The sequence below is a fragment of the Mustela putorius genome, unplaced genomic scaffold (genome assembly GCF_011764305.1).
Source record: "Mustela putorius furo isolate JIRA1106 unplaced genomic scaffold, ASM1176430v1.1 tig00003909_pilon_pilon_pilon, whole genome shotgun sequence".
NCBI lineage: Eukaryota > Metazoa > Chordata > Mammalia > Carnivora > Mustelidae > Mustela > Mustela putorius.
The window spans coordinates 8,789,487-8,805,441 of NW_025422057.1; the positions used below are offsets into that span (position 1 = coordinate 8,789,487).

Below are 15,955 nucleotides of genomic sequence, written 5' to 3' on the forward strand. Positions count from 1 at the left end.
AGACAGACCAGCCAGGATCAGATTCCTCCAGCTCAGGGCGTTTTGCACCCCTCACACAACCTCTCTTAGTCGGCATTAGACCAAAAGGAGGAACTATGTGAATGCTTGTCAGGTGCTAGGTGTCTTTGGGCATTGTCATACTTAATTCTCCATCATTCAATTCTCTGTTATTCCTACTCTTGTGAAGAAAAATGAGATGAAATGGAATCAAGAGATGCTATAACTGGGCTGAGGTCCCATAACTGAGAGTGATCCTATATCATGTCTGTTCCTCCCATTAGGGTGCAGGCCCTGTGATGGCAGAGAGCTGGGGGTGGGGAGATTTTGATCATTGCTGTGGCCCCAGTGCTTATTGGCACAGAGTAGTATGCAGTGGGTACTCAGTCAGTATCCAATGAATGAACAGATGAGTGAATAAATGAAGCTGAGAATCAAACCAGGATCTGATTCTAAACCTCATGATCTTTCTTACATCATGCCAGGTCTAGTAGATGATGCCATATGTAACACGGGTTCTACCTGTAGGCAGAGCAGCTGTGGAGTCAGCACCTGTCAGCATGAAGAGAGATTGTGCATGTCATCATGTCTTATTCAGTGACTGTTTATTGGGATTGTCCTAGATTGAGGGAGCCGTGGGAAGCAGGGAGAGGAAGAGACCATGCCTTTGAGGGTCTCAGTATTTTCCCTGGGGATTTGAGACACAAGACCAGGCAGCAAATGTTCAGCGTCCCAGGGGAGCTTCAGAAGGCAGTACCCACCCCCTGCCCCAGGGTTCTTAGGTGTTGGGAGGCTCAGGAAGGGCCAAGTGCAGCCTGGTAGAGCTTGTCATTTGTGGGGACATTTGCTTCAGCTGCCAGCAGGATGGAATCAGGAAAGATTCTGTATGGCAGAGAGTCAACTAGCAGGACTCATAGATTTGGGAAGGTCACCAGGTCTAGATGTGGAGGACCTGGAACATCAGCTGACAGATCTGGCCATCACCTAGAGATCACAAACTCAAACTCCAAAGTTTTCAAGGGCCATGGGAATAAAACAGATAAGGGATTTGAATGATGGGGACTATGTGAACTAGAAAGCTGTTTCTTGACCAAAGGGTCAGCTCTTGCTCAGATCCAGCCAGTTGATGTAATCAAACAATTTCTTGTTTTGAGCCTGAACTTGTTTTATTTTTTTCACAAATGCAAGAATTTGGATTTTTATGCCAGATACTCTGATTTGGCCGAATTCAAGTTCAGCCCAAATTTTCAAACCATCAAGCCACTTCTGAGCCTGGATCAGCGATAGTGAACCATACTCAATAAGAGGCAAGGAGATGGTCAGGCTGATGTATAACTTTGAAAAGATGTAGACAACACCAGTTGCCTGCCTCAATCCACTGACTTTTCTGGGCTATGCTATGTTGTGTGTGTGGAAGAATGAGAAGTGAGGGGATAGGAGTAGGCTTCCTAATGAGGGTTGACAGCGAACCCCTTACCTGCGCAGATAACGCTGGCATCCTCCAGGTGCCCGCAGTTGAGCCCAGCCTCACCCCTGTGCACGCACAGCCCCAGATGGCTCTCAGCGCCGGCACACTGCACGTCGTCCAGCAGGATCTTCCCGGAGCCTGCCCCAAAGTGGGCCCCTCTGGGGGCTGCCACAGCCTGGCCACACTGCAGCTGGCGACACACCACTGTGGCCTCAGCCAGGTCCCAGAGGTCATCACATACGGTTCCCCATGTGCCCTGGATGAGAACCTCCACTCGGCCTGAGCACTTGCCTGTGCCGTTCACCAGTCTCACAGCCATCCAGTGTCCTGCGGAGGCACAGAGCAATGGGAAATTATGAGATTGACCTTTGTGTCAGCATATTGCCTTGATCCTGTTACAGTGCTCTTTTATACTGCTAATGTCATAATTGCTCTCAGTTGGGCAGATAGAGACCTCTACGGTCTTGGAACATCAAGACTAGACTTTCTTCTTCCTGGAAGTGCTGGAAGACCCCAGTAGGCAGCAGCATCAGACTTCTAGAAGGGGAAATCCAGAGGCCCTGGGTTCTCAACCTTATACATGTCCCCTCATGCCACTTACAGCAAAAGAACTGCAGGGAACCCTTGGCCTGAGGGTTGCATGGATAGGGCCCTTTGAGAGCCATGCCTTGGTGGACAGTTGACTAGAGTCTTCCTGTGGAAGTTGCCCAGTGTAGTGTCATCTGGAGATTATAGGGCACTCTTTTCAGCTCTAGAGACATTTCTTTGTTACCAGCATGGTTGTACTTTTAACCACAGAATGTTCACTTAAGATGTATTAGGATGCAAAACTGGATAAAGTTCACCCCTCAGGATTTATAACCAATGACAGGATGGAGAAGCCACACACATTGCACTATCAGGACAAATAACGAGGAACACCTCTAGGAGCCTAATAGTGTTATTGGTGATGGACACTTATCTATTTTGGGAGATCAGTTCATGAAGAAATGGCTTTGAAACATGAAGTCTATTTCTGCAGGTTGATCATAAGGAAAGGGGGCTCGCTCCAGACACAGTGAAGGGAAGGGCAAGTTCACACAGGAGGGAAACCTGTGGGGTCTTCAACTGCAACATGATTTGATTAAATGAGCTCCTCACTTCTCCTTCCCCAAGCATGAGAAAGGCATGTGAACGCTGTGATCTACAAGGACAGAGAAGACGGAAGGATAATAAGAGCTGATGGAAAGTTTCAGCACATTCTTTGTAGAAACTAGAGAGCAGGAGGGTGGGGTCAGGAGGATGTTTGCAGGGCATTAACTTGGGCTGTAGTGGGCTAGGTGGGGGTGGCTACCCACCAGAGGTGAGCAGACTCACCACAGAGAAACCTTGCGGGTGATGTTTGGAGCAATGGGGTGCCAACCAATGTAGGCCTGAGATGCTGAGGAAGAAGGGGATCGTGGTCAATTGTGTTTCTGAAAGATGTCTACAAAGTATCTCCCATTCCTCAAGGCCTTCTGGACCTTGAGAGTCCCATGTGCCAAGGAGACCTTCTGCATCATCCCTTCAAACCTGGGTGAGTTGTGACTTTCTTGAACCCCTCAGGGTGAGGGAACTGCCACGCACTCACCTTCTGTTTCTCTAGGGACACACGCCTGGGACCTGGCCACCACCCTGGGAGAAAGGCCAGGCCTCGTGCAGATGTTGACATCTGAAATCCATTTCTCAATGTGTTTAGATTTCCCTAGGCCAGTTCTCTCACTTCAGCAAAAAGCAAATAATTGATGACAACAATGATGACGACAGTTATAATAAGGCTAATGTTTATATAGACTTTCTAGTGTCCAGCACTAAGTGACTGACACCATCAGCTCCTTTAACCTCCACCACGGTTCTCAAACCACATCTATGTATCTATATACATGTGTAGATGTGTGTATATAAATAATAGTGTGTATACATGCATATAGGCACACTCACAGATGTGTTATATACAAACATATTCTATTATTATATTATTATTATACGTGGGTAAGGGAATTAAGGCACAAAGCAGTTGAAAAACGTGCCCAAGATCACACAGTTCTGGACAACCAGTATTTGAAATTGGGCCATTTGGTTCCACGGTCCATGCAAGAAATCTTAGTAAGATTTACTTAGTAGAAAACAAAACAAACGAAAACTGGAGAACAATCTCAAAAGAATCAGATTAATATTTTATAGGTATTGAACCAAGGAAGTGGGTGAAGTTGGAGAAGGAAGACTACATGACAGTAAGCCTGTTAGCACTGTGAAATTTTAGCTCATGTGCATAGAACACCATGATGGATGGATGGATGGAAGGTAGGAAGGAAGAGGAGAGAGGAAGAAAGGAAAGAAGGAGGGAGGGGAGGGGGAGAGAGTAATACAGGAGGGGGGCAGGCAGGAAGGAAGGCAGGACATGGGGGGAGGAAGGGAGTGGGGGAAAGAATCCTGTTATACTGCAACATTAACTAGGCCTAATTTTACAAATGTGTCTCTGCTGGAAAGCAATTTTTTTTCACCCAAATTTGTTTAGAATAATTCAGGGTAGCACATGGAGGAATTCAATAATTTAGAACTCACCCATTCACTAAAACCCATTAGGCCAAATACTAGTCTTAAGAGCTGCCTCCTGAAAAATGAAACTGTTCCCTGGTCAGATAATTTTGGAAAAATTGTGGATACTTAACCCCTTTTGGGAATCCACAAGCTTATTCACAGAATAAAATCCCTTAGATGTCCTAAGGTAAGACTACAACAAAGCCAAGAACTCAACCCATGAATGCAAGAGAAACTTCTGAGATTTGGAAACGGAGCCCTGGTTTGAGTCAGTGTTACTGTCTTGCAAAATTCAAACTCCACACAACACGTTTCAGAAACACCAACATATCCTAATAACAAAACTAAAGCAAAATTTTTCTTAGAAATAATGACTTCTGCACAGCAAAGGAAATAGTCAGCAAAACTAAGAGGGAATCCATGGAATAGGGGAAGATATTTGCAAATGACATGACAGACAAAGGGCTGGTATCCAAGATCTATAAAGAACTTGCCAAACTCAACACCCAAAAACAAATAATCAAGTCAAAAAATGGGCAGAAGACATGAACAGACTCTTCTCCAAAGAAGTCATACAAGTGACTAACAGACACATGAAAAAATGTTCAACGTCATTAGCCATCGGGGAAATTCAAATCAAAACCACATTGAGATACCACCTCACACCAGTTAGAATGGCAAAAATTAACAAGGCAAGAAACAAGTGTTGGAGAGGATGTGGAGAAAGGGGAGCCCTCTTACACTGTTGGTGGGAATGCAAGTTGGTGCAGCCACTCTGGAAAACAGTGTGGAGATTCCTCAAAAAGTTAAAAATACAGCTACCCTATGACCCAGCAACTGCACCATTGGGTACTTACATCAAAGATACAGAGAAGAAGAGGCACACGCACCCCAGTGCTCCCAGCAGCAATGGCCACAATCAACAAACTGTGAAAGGAGCTGAAATATCCTTCAACAGATGAATGGATAAAGAAGATGTGGTCCATGTACACAATGGAATATTACTCAGCCATTGGAAAGGATGAATACCTACCGTTTGCATCAACATGGATGGAACAGAGGGGATTAAGTTAAGTAAAGTAAATCAAGCAGAGAAAGGCCATTGTCATATGGTTTCACTTGTAGGTGGAACAACGGACTAGCACGGAGGACATTAGGGGAAGGAAGGGAAACAGAAAGGTGGGGGATTAGAGGCGAAAATGAACCATGAAAGGCTCTGGACTCTGGGAAATAATCTGAGGGCTTCAGAGGGTACGGGGGAGAAGGGATGGGTTAGCCTGGCGATGTATTAAAGAGGGCACTGGTGCAATGAACACTGGGTATTATATGGAAACAATGAAGCACGGAACACTGCATCAAAAACTAATGATGTACTGTATGGTGACCAAGATTACATAATAATGATAAAAAAAAAAATGACTAATGCTCTTTTTTTCCCCCTGTTCTTGTCTTTAGTAATAAGGTGCATTTTATTTTTGAAATATTTAAATATGAAAATATATGCAGGACATAAGGTACCAAATTATATCTTAAAATTTGTATTACTATACATCTGAGTCTAGGCTAATTTAGAGCTAATAATTCAGTAGCCAAGGTGAAAATAGAAATACCAAGACACCAAACAAAAAACAACTGAGTCAAAAGGAATGAAGACAATGTCTTTTACTTAAACAAAAGACACTCTTTTTTTTTTTTTTTTTTTGGAGGGAGCTGCTGCCCATGTACATGTAATGTAGGAATTTATTAAGCAGTAATATCTTTTCATCCTACAGATTTTTAAAAAAGATTTTATTTATTTACTTATTTATTTATTTGACAGACAGAGATCACAAGTAAGCAGAGAGGCAGGCAGAGAGAAGGGGAGGCAGGTTCCCTGCTGAGCTCCTAGCAGCAATGGCCACAATCCGAGAGCCCGATGCAGGACTTGAACCCAGGACCCAGGATCAGGACCTGAGTCGAAGGCAGAGGATTAACTCACTGAGCCTCCCAGGTACCCCTCAGCCTACAGAATTTTTATAATAAATCTTAACTTATTAGAGATGAAGATCTGTTTCTGTAGATGCAAAATATATATGCTCACATTCCTTTTATCAACATTTTCTTTCATTTTCTGATCCTTACTGTAAGTGCGGAGTTACTCAGACCTGTTCTTTTCCCTCACTGCTAACCAGAGGGATTCTAACAGCTCCTCAGTGCTGCCTGGGAGAAAGATCTCAGCAAGGTAGAAAGGAAGAAAAAGTCCTTCTTTTCAGTTAGATACAGAAAAACAGATACTATTTTGCGTTATAATGCTGTCTTCACAGATGAAAGTTTTAATAAAGGAGAAATAATCTGTATTATTTTGAGTGAAAGGGTCTGCAATTCTCATGGTTGGTTTATTTTGTTGTTGTTGTTGTTGCCCTGGCCATGATATTGACATTCTACATTCTAGAATGTTCTAAAAAAAAAAAAAAAGCAAAACCCTAGTGGGTTTTTGTGTTATGTCAACAGTGATCTTCAGCATGTCTCAGTTCCCTACATGGAAGAGATAAGAAGCAGAACCCACTGCCTCACTGGATTTCTTAGTTAAACGAAGAGTTTAAGAGTTCTATGTCTCATTGTGTGACGTCCTCTACCTTACAAAATAGGAGTAGAAATAGAATACAGTACAATATAATATAATACAACATAATGTGAATAACAGAAGTAGTAATATTTCTCTAATATTTTTTTGAGATCAGTTGGCCTATACATGCGAGTAGAATCGCAGGTGGGAATGTGCACCGTTAGTATAATCACAAGGAGATTATGCTCAGAAAAGAAGGCGAGGAAGCCTGCTGAGAGGTTGTAGGTCAAAACCTCTTTTGGGTTTTGGGGCTTTGGGACTTCCCCAAAGTCCCAGTTCTCCCGGGGTGTCAATATTTGCTCTGTGGACACCCTCCTCTCTACCTCATTCTGGAAAAGCATGGAAACACCGAAGTGTGACTATTGCCTACTGTTCTTCACTTGGTCCTGCCAGGAACTGTGTGCTCTGCTCCCTAAAAGACGAACCTCTCTTTTCAACAAAGCTCCTGTGAGCAAACGTGGCCCAAGAACAGGCTGCCTTGCTATGAAGCACTGCTATTAATGGGCAGCCTGGCTTACAGAGCCCAGCTCTGACTCTGTGGACTTGGAATGGCTCTTACCACAACCAGTCAAATCTCCTGCCCCAGGAAGCTGTAAAATAAGTCAGAATCCCCTCTCATCCAATTTGAAATAGCTTCATGGTGGGCAGAAGTGTCATGTTTTCCCTCTTCCCCAAACAGCCTTGGGGTGGTGGTGGGTTCAGACCACTAGTTATTCAGAACAACCAAGAGCAGCAGACAGCTTCATCGATCAGATGTGGTGGGCCCACTGCCTGGGGCTATGTGACTTTTAAAAGGCCCCCAAAATGTCCTATTCTCTTTTAAAATTTGAATAAAAAGATGACTATATAATCTAGTCTGCTTTCCACTTTTTTAAATACCAACACAGTCATAAAATATTATTAGATGTGTGTATATATATACATACATATGGAGAAAGGGGTCCTTGAAGACAAAAGTGCCTAAGGGCCCCAAGGATGTCAAGAAGTAGCTCAAGCCAGGGTCTGAAACATCAGAGGTCATGTGTAACTGCTGTGTGATGCTCTTTTAGGAGGAAGCAGAATGACTACACACAGCCACCAACTTCTGCCATACCATTTATTTTAAACACACTCGCATGATTCAGGTGTGCATGACTTGACCTGGAAAAATCCAGTTGCTGCTGATGTGTATTACTGCAGAACCAATCTTAAAGATGCCAAAATGGCATAACGGGCTTTTCCCCTTTGTAATCATAGATATGCAGGCAGGTCCACCAGGGTGAGGAAGGAAGAAACAGATTGGGGTTCATTTCCGATACAGAGTTCTAGGGACACTAAAATGATATATTTTGCCATTTTGCCAACTGTCCCATTGGAAAATGTGAATTTGAAAGTTTTTCCTATTAGGATTTTTGTATTAAAAACAACAGAGTAAGTGAGGACCCACAGCTGAATCCCCAGTTTCCTGGCTATGGTCTTAATGAACTTCTCCCATAGCAATGAGACTTTCAAGAATGTTCTCTTCCCAGTAGTCCAGACGTAGCTTTGGACATGCTATCCCCTGACCCAAAAGGCTAGTCATCATGTGGGTTTGGAGTCAGACTGATAATGTGCCCAAATCTTGACTTCATCATGTTGTGGGTGGATGATGCTAGAAAGTGATCCTTTCTTGTTTTGTGGAACAAAGACGCAGTAGTGGGGAGAATAAGGCTGGTGGGTTGTTGTGAGTGCTTAACGAACTGTCCATTCTACGAATGCACCGATTCTCTGTTTCATCACATTTTGATTGTTCCACAAACATTAGCTCCTTCCCGGATTTTTCCCAAGGACTTACCTGCCAGGGTTGTAGGTGTGGATAGTGGGGCTGCAGGCTCTGCCGTGTCTATCGTTGCAAAAAATCCATCACCTGTGGGTGGGGACAAACAGAAGCATCTCTAGTAATTGGGACATCCCCGAATCTCAACTTTAGAAAGACCAAGGTTCCAACACCAACCCAGCTTGAAGGTCACATTCAAACATGAACGTCATTTCCTGATTCAGCTCCTATGCAGGCAAGGAGTCCTCCCAAGGCTGTGATCAGCACTCCGCATGGTGTCAGGTCTGGGAAGGGGACAGCCCAGTGTTTGGCCCTCGGTGCCCTCCCTCTATTCCCTGTAGAAGAAATGCCAGCTGACCTGCTGGAGTCATTGTCACAGGAAGTGTAGCAGGCTCTGTGGTGGGCATGGCTGCTGTCCGTGCATCACCTGTGCGTGTAAAACAAAGAGACACTCATTGCTAGAAAACACCAGAAAGCGCAAAGAGAAGACTAGGCACAAATCTGTCCTACTAGGGTTTTTAGTCATCATTCCAATCTCCTTTGTGGCCACATTCAACCAACACTGGATCTCAGACTCACTGTGGGATGAAAATGCTCATACTGGGATGGTGGGTCATTTTGCTAAGTGCCCACAGAACCAATTAAGAATTTTTCCCTCTTTTCCTTTGAGGAGCAATCCAGATGTGTTCTACCACAGGGACACACAATCAATTAATGGCTGAATGGCTGAATTCCATTTATTTGTGGTGTCTTTATCTGGGCTCTGAGTAACCTAAGCCATGTGAGGCTTCCATAGGACATTAAGGCAGCCCTGTTTTCATCTTATTAACTCATAAAACAGTAATAGAGTACTGTATTGTTTCCTTTTTAAAACAATTTTACCGAGGTATCCTTGATATCCAGAGGGTTGCACATGTTCAATGTGTATGGCTTTTTGGGTCGGAATATATGAAAACACTTGTGACGCTATCACCACAGTCATGGTAACAGACACACCCAGCACCTCCCAGAATTTCTCTGTGTTTTTCCCCTCCTTTTTTTTTTTTCCATGTGAACACTTAACATGATGTGTATCCTCTTAACAAATTTTGAAGTGCACAATACAGTATTGTATACAACTATAGGCACTATGTTGTATGGAAGATCTCTAGCACTTACTCATCTAGTATAACTGAAACTTCTTCCCCAGTAAACTCCCTGTTTCCCCCTCCCTCAAGCCCTGACAATCCCATTCTCTCTGCTTCTGTGAGTTTGACTATTTTATTTTTTTAAAGATTTTATTTATTTATTTGACAGACAGAAACCACAAGTAGGCAGAGAGGCAGGCAGAGAGAGAGAGGAGGAAGCAGGTTCCCCACCAAGCAGAGAGCCTGATTCGGGGCTCGATACCAGGACCCCAGGACCATGACCTGAGCCGAAGGTAGAGGCTTAACCCACTGAGCCACCCAGGTGTCCCGAGTTTGACTATTTTAGATGCTTCATATAAGTGAAATCATGCAGTATTTATTCTTCTGTGACTACTTTATTTCACTTAGTGTTATGTCCTTCAGGTTCACCTATGTTGTTACAAATGGCAGAATTTCCTTCTTTTTTAAGGCTGAATAATATTTCTTTGTATGTGTATATCACATGTTCTTTATCCAGTTATCTGTTGGTGGACACGTGGGTTTTTTTTTTTTAATATCTTGACTATTGTGAGTGCTACCATGAACATGGTAGTGCAGTAAGAATGATTTCAATTCTTTAGATATATTACCCAGAAGTGGGATTGCTAGATCATATGGTAGTTCTATTTTTAATTTTTTGAGGAATCTTTGAAATGCTTTCCATAGCAGCTGAACAATTTTACATTTCTACTAACAGTGTACAGGGCTCCAATTTCTCCACAAGCTCACCAATACTTGTTATCTCCCTTTTCTAAAAATAGTAGCCATCCTGGGGTGCCTGGGTGGCTCAGTTGGTTAAGTGTCTGACTCTTGATTTCAGCTCGGGTTGTGATCTCAGGTTGCAGATCTGCTTGGGATTCTCTCTTCCCCTCCCTCTGTCCCTCACCCCCATGTGCATCACATGTGTGCAGTCTCTCTCTCTCAAAGAAATAAAACTAAAAAAATTTAGTAGACATTCTAACAGGTGTAAAGTGATATCTTATTGTAGTTTTTTTTTTTTTAAGATTTTATTTATTTATTCGACAGAGAGAGAGATCACAAGCAGGCAGAGAGAGAGAGAGAGAGAGAGAGGAGGAAGCAGGCTCCCCGCTGAGCAGAGAGCCCGATGTGGGACTCGATCCCAGGACCCTGAGATCATGACCTGAGCCGAAGGCAGCGGCTTAACCCACTGAGCCACCCAGGCGCCCTCTTATTGTAGTTTTGATTTGCACCTTCCTAACCATGATACTGAGAATCTTTTCATATACCTGTTGGACACTTTTACGTCCTCTTTGGAGAAATGTCTGTTCAAGTCTTTTGCCCATTTAAAAAAATCTGGTTATTTGATTTTTTTTAATATAAGTTTTAGGAGCTTCATATAGATTTTGGAAATTAACCCCTTAGAAGATATATGGTTTGCAAATATTTACTCCCATTTCATTGGTTGACTTTTAATTCTGTTGATCGTTACTTCCGCCATGTAGAAGCTTTTCAGGTTGATATAATCCCATTTACTAATTTTTATTTTTGTTGCCTGTGTTTTGGGTGTTATATACAAGAAGTTATTGCTAAGACCAGTGTGAAAAGACTTCCCTGTTTTCTTCTAGAAATTTAATATTTTCTAGCATTATGTTTAATTCTTTAATCTTTAATCTTTTAATTCTTTAATCTCTTTAATTCTTTAATCTATTTTGAATTAATTTTTACATATGGTATAAGGTAGGGGTCCAATTTCATCTTTTTGCATATGGGTATTCAGTTTTCCCAATATCATCTGTCAAAGAGACCATCCTTTTCCCACTGTGTGTTCTTGGTATCCTTGTCAAAGATCAGTTGAGTATGTATGTGTGGGTTTATTTCTCTATTCTCTTCCATGGGTCAACATGCCTATTTTTGTACCAGTACTGTAGTGTAGGTTTATAACACACTTTGAAAACAGGAAACGTTATGCCTCCAGCTTTGATCTTTCTCAAGACCACTTTGGCTATTCTGGGTCTTTGTAGTTTCACATGAATTTTAGTTTTTTTCTTCATATTTCTATAAAAATTGCCATTGGGATTTTTGTGGAAATAGCTTTGAGTCTATAGATCTCTGTGGTGGCATGGACATTTTAAAAAATTTATTTATTTATTTGACACAGAGAGAGAGAGCTTAAGCAGGTGGAGTAGCAGGCAGAGGGAGAAGGAGAAGCACGCTCTGTGCTGAGTAAGGAGGCTGACACAGGGCTTGATCCCAGGACCCTGAGATCATGACCTGAGCTGAAGGCATCCCAGCAATGGGCTACCCAGGAGCCTCAGCATTTTATTCTTATTGATGCTATTGCAAATGGGATTGTCTTCTTAATTTCTACACTCATTGTTAGTGTAGAAAAGCACAATTGATTTTTGTATGTTGATTCTGTATCTTGTAACTTTGCTGATTTCTTTTAGTTCTAACATTTCTTTTTTTTTCCTCTGTGGAGTGTTTAGAGTTTTCTACAAATCGGATCATGTCATCTGGAAACAGAATTTTACTTTTTCCTTTCCCATTTCATTTCTTCTATTTATTTTTCTTGTCTAATTGCTCTGGCTAGGATTTCCAGTGCTATACGGAATTGAAGTGCCAAGAGTGAGCATCCTTGTCTTTTTTTCTGATCTTTAAGGAAAGGCTTTAAAATTTTCACCACTGTGCATGATATTGACTATGGTCTTGTCATATATGGCCTTTATTATGTCGAGGTACTTTCCTTCTACACCTAGTTTGTTAAGCATTTTTATCATGAAAGGGTGGTAAATTTTGTCAAATGCTTTTTCTGCCTCATGTGATTTCTTTTTTAAAAAATTATTTGTTTTTTTAAAAAGGTAATTCCAGTGTAGTTAACATATAATGATATATTGGTTTCAAGTGTACAACATTGTGATTCAGCAATTCTATATGTTACTCAGTGCTTATCACAATGAGTGTATTCTTAATCCCCTTCATTGATCGCACCCATTTTTGAAATCTTTAATTATGTTAGTGTGGCATATCACTCTTATTGATTTGTATATGTTGAATCATCCTTACATCTCAGAGAAAAAAATCCCACTTGCTTACAAGGTATGACCCTTTAATTGCATTGTTGTATGGTTTTCTTTTTAAAAAGATCTCGAGCAATTAGAGCAAAATATTAGAATTTGATAAAGCTCAGTAGTGGGTACCAAAGAATTCATGATACTGTCCTTAACATTTGTCAGTGAGTTTGATATTTTTCATAATATTCTTTTACATATATAAACAATTGACTAGTCACTTCATTATTGTGATATGTTTAAATAATTTGTAACTAGACTATCTAGAAATTGTTAAGCCACCAAACTTGTTATTTAAAATGGGCTGGAATAGAAAAGGGAAAATACATATAACTTATTTTTTTTAGTTGGACTTCTGGTTCATTGTCCATAGGATGATGTAGAATCAGTCTTAGTATGTCAAAAACACCAGAAGCTTTACTCCTAATGGTGAAGCAACTGAGACTCAGTTCCAATCAGAGGAAAGAAGGGGACTCACGAGTGTCTAGCTGATGTCAGTGAGAATTTCACCAGCAACCATTTTATGATGACATCCGTGTATCGTGTACTTAAGGAAACGGGCTTCATTGCTCTCCTATCAAATATCTACAGAGAGAGGAACTATTCATTTTTATATGTTGTGTCTTCTTCTAACCACTTATTTGTTCCTGTATTCTCCAGATTCTTGAAATTAAAAGGATGCTATATAATGATCACACAAATATCTACTGGTATGTGAATCTTTAAGCAGTTTTAAAAATATGTGTCGATCACCTTAAATCATAGTTGGTAGAAATTAACTCAAACTTAACTGAATTAATTTTAATAGACTGAGCCTCTGAACCCTTTGGAGTCAACTCAACATTCTCAACACACAGGCTTCATTTTAGCGACGTCAGGAATTATTTAAGAGGTCTAGATGATGAAGTGAGAAACCTGATTCGCCTTCTGCTCTGGGCCCCTCTGTATAGTGTGGTAGCATGTAGAGTGGCTGATAACAATTCCACCCTGGAGTGACTCAACCACGTGGGCTACTGAACTGCACCACCCCAGGAATTACCATTCACAAATAACACGTGATGACCTCCATGGGGACAAAATTCCACAGTGCATTCTACAAGGGTGGTGCCCCTGAAGTTGTTCAGTGTGAAGACCCTCCTAACACGCCTTATGAAAGGGACATTCTAGGGAGGAAAGTCTTGAAGCAAAAGAACCGAGCAAAGAATGGACTTACCTGACAGTGTGTATGAAGAGGTGGCACTTTCAGGCTCTGTGGTTGGAGTGGGGCCTGGTGAACCATCACCACCTAATTGTCAGAAGAAAAAACACAAGCTAAGGTCTACAGTGCCATTTATAACGTAAGTGTTATTAAAATAATCATAGAGAAATATGTGAGGGGAGAGACAAAGGAGTGATGTCATGGTAAAAAAAAAAAAATAACAACAGCTCTTTACCTGTGCAGACAACACCAGCGTCCTCCAGGTGCCCGCAGTTGAGCCCGGCCTCACCCCTCTGCATGCACTGCCCCAGGTGGCTCTCAGCACCCGCACACTGCACGTCGTCCAGCAGGATCTTCCCGGAGCCTGCCCCAAAGTGGGCCCCTGTGGGGGCCGCCACAGCCCGGCCACACTGCAGCTGGCGGCATACCACTGTGGCCTCGGCCAGGTCCCAGAGGTCATCACACACGGTTCCCCACGTGCCCTGGATGAGAACTTCCACCCGGCCTGAGCACCTGCCTGTGCCGTTCACCAGCCTCACCGCCATCCAAGCCCCTGGGGAGGCACAAGCAAGAGAGAGACTGGAGACCTAGTTCTCTGAGGGCAGGGAAATTTCCCGTATTGGGGTAGAGTGCATGGTGATAATTGCTTAAATTTTCAGAAATTTTGTCTCTTGGTCACAACCCCCATCACCTACAGTAAAAGAACAGATTTTGTAGCTTTCTTTATTTATCTTTTTTATTTCTTCGTATTGAGAGGACTTGTCTTCTGCCAGTGTAGCCCAACAGACCTGGAAGTCAATACCCCAGGTGATTTTGAGAGGAATTGTTTGCTGGTTACCTGGAGATGTACAGGAGATTTGGCTTATGGAAATGTTAGTTCTGCAATTGAAGGGAGGCATTAGCTCGTTGCGCTAAGGAGAAGGCCTAGATTCGGCCAAGGAGACCAGTGTTGCTCAGCTGCAACAGTGCAGGGAAATGGACAGTCCAAATTACTAGTGAACATTCTGTCTTTAGTCTCTTCTGTCACAGTAAGGCTCTGCTGTAGACAGCCTAGTCATGTACCTGACATGCAACATTTCCACGGACTTTTCTCAGACCACCTTGGGATGAGCAGTTAGTCCTCATTCACGCCTTTCTCCGCTAATACACCCAGGGGCCACATCCATCTGTGTGCCCAAGAAAAACACTGTGAAACCAACTTGATCCCCGTAGCGGGGTGGCTCTGGGAGCTCCAGCCCTCACCACGTATGGTCGTGTGACTCTAGCATCACAGAGTGTCTTCTGTTCATGTCCTTTCTGAGCCTCTGTTGATGCATTTGTGAAATGCTGGAGATCACACCTTCCTTTATGGTTATTGTGGTGGAACAGAATAGCGAAAGCTCGTACGTCTGTGTGTGGCACGGACTAGATGCTGAGAAAACCTGGAGCACAGCCCTAGGCAAGTCACAGGGACACATTACCTGCTGATGCGAGTGTGGAGGGAAGGGTCGGAGGGCGCGTTGTGGGTATGGTAGCTGACAGTCCATCACCTGTGAAGGGGCACAAACAGGGACATCACTTGGGACCAAGAGCCTTCTATTACCATATAGGAAAGAAGATGCTTACAATGGGAACATTCCAAAACTATGACAACTATGTGTTGTCACTGGTTTCCCCCACAATGCTTGAGGCAGGGAAGCCCTCACTTTGCCCTGTCTTAACACTTCGTTCTCCAGTCTCTAGGATGAGGTTTTGCCATATTGCCCATGGCCTGTGCACTCTAGCTCTCGGAATGCCCGTGAGTCCATTTCTGGTTCTCTCTGTTGCCATCTCTCTTCTTTCTCTTTTAGGAAACCACCGGCTGTGTGCAAGTGGGGACATGGCATTAGTATCAATGAGGGGAAGTTTTAGCTTTGCCCTAGGTGTTTGGCCAACTCACCCAGACCCTGGGTTACCTAAGCAATGTGTGATTTTCAGCAGCTCTTGTTGCCCATTTTGTCTCTACAAACATTTGTCGGAAGAATTTACTGTCATAACATTTTGGGGCTAGTGAAGATGTCAAGTAGCAATTAACCCCGCAGACTGGATAGTTAATGCAGAGAGAAGATTTGTGTTGTCACTTCCTCCTTGGCCAAGTGGTGTTGGTGGCGCCGACCTTA

General features: G+C 42.8%; 1 protein-coding gene across 1 annotated transcript in view; it reads right to left on the reverse strand.

Annotated features, from left to right (window-relative positions):
* LOC123386917 (deleted in malignant brain tumors 1 protein-like) overlaps positions 1 to 15,371 on the reverse strand; it is a gene marked incomplete at its 5' end in the record, with an annotated part of 76,669 nt that extends 61,298 nt beyond the window's left edge. The window contains 7 exons of the mRNA XM_045068873.1: positions 520 to 549; positions 1,475 to 1,792; positions 8,443 to 8,514; positions 8,783 to 8,851; positions 13,833 to 13,904; positions 14,053 to 14,370; positions 15,278 to 15,371. Coding sequence (XP_044924808.1) covers positions 520 to 549; positions 1,475 to 1,792; positions 8,443 to 8,514; positions 8,783 to 8,851; positions 13,833 to 13,904; positions 14,053 to 14,370; positions 15,278 to 15,371 — 973 coding nt within the window. The remainder of the gene's footprint in view (positions 1 to 519; positions 550 to 1,474; positions 1,793 to 8,442; positions 8,515 to 8,782; positions 8,852 to 13,832; positions 13,905 to 14,052; positions 14,371 to 15,277) is intronic.
* Positions 15,372 to 15,955: the final 584 nt, after the last annotated feature.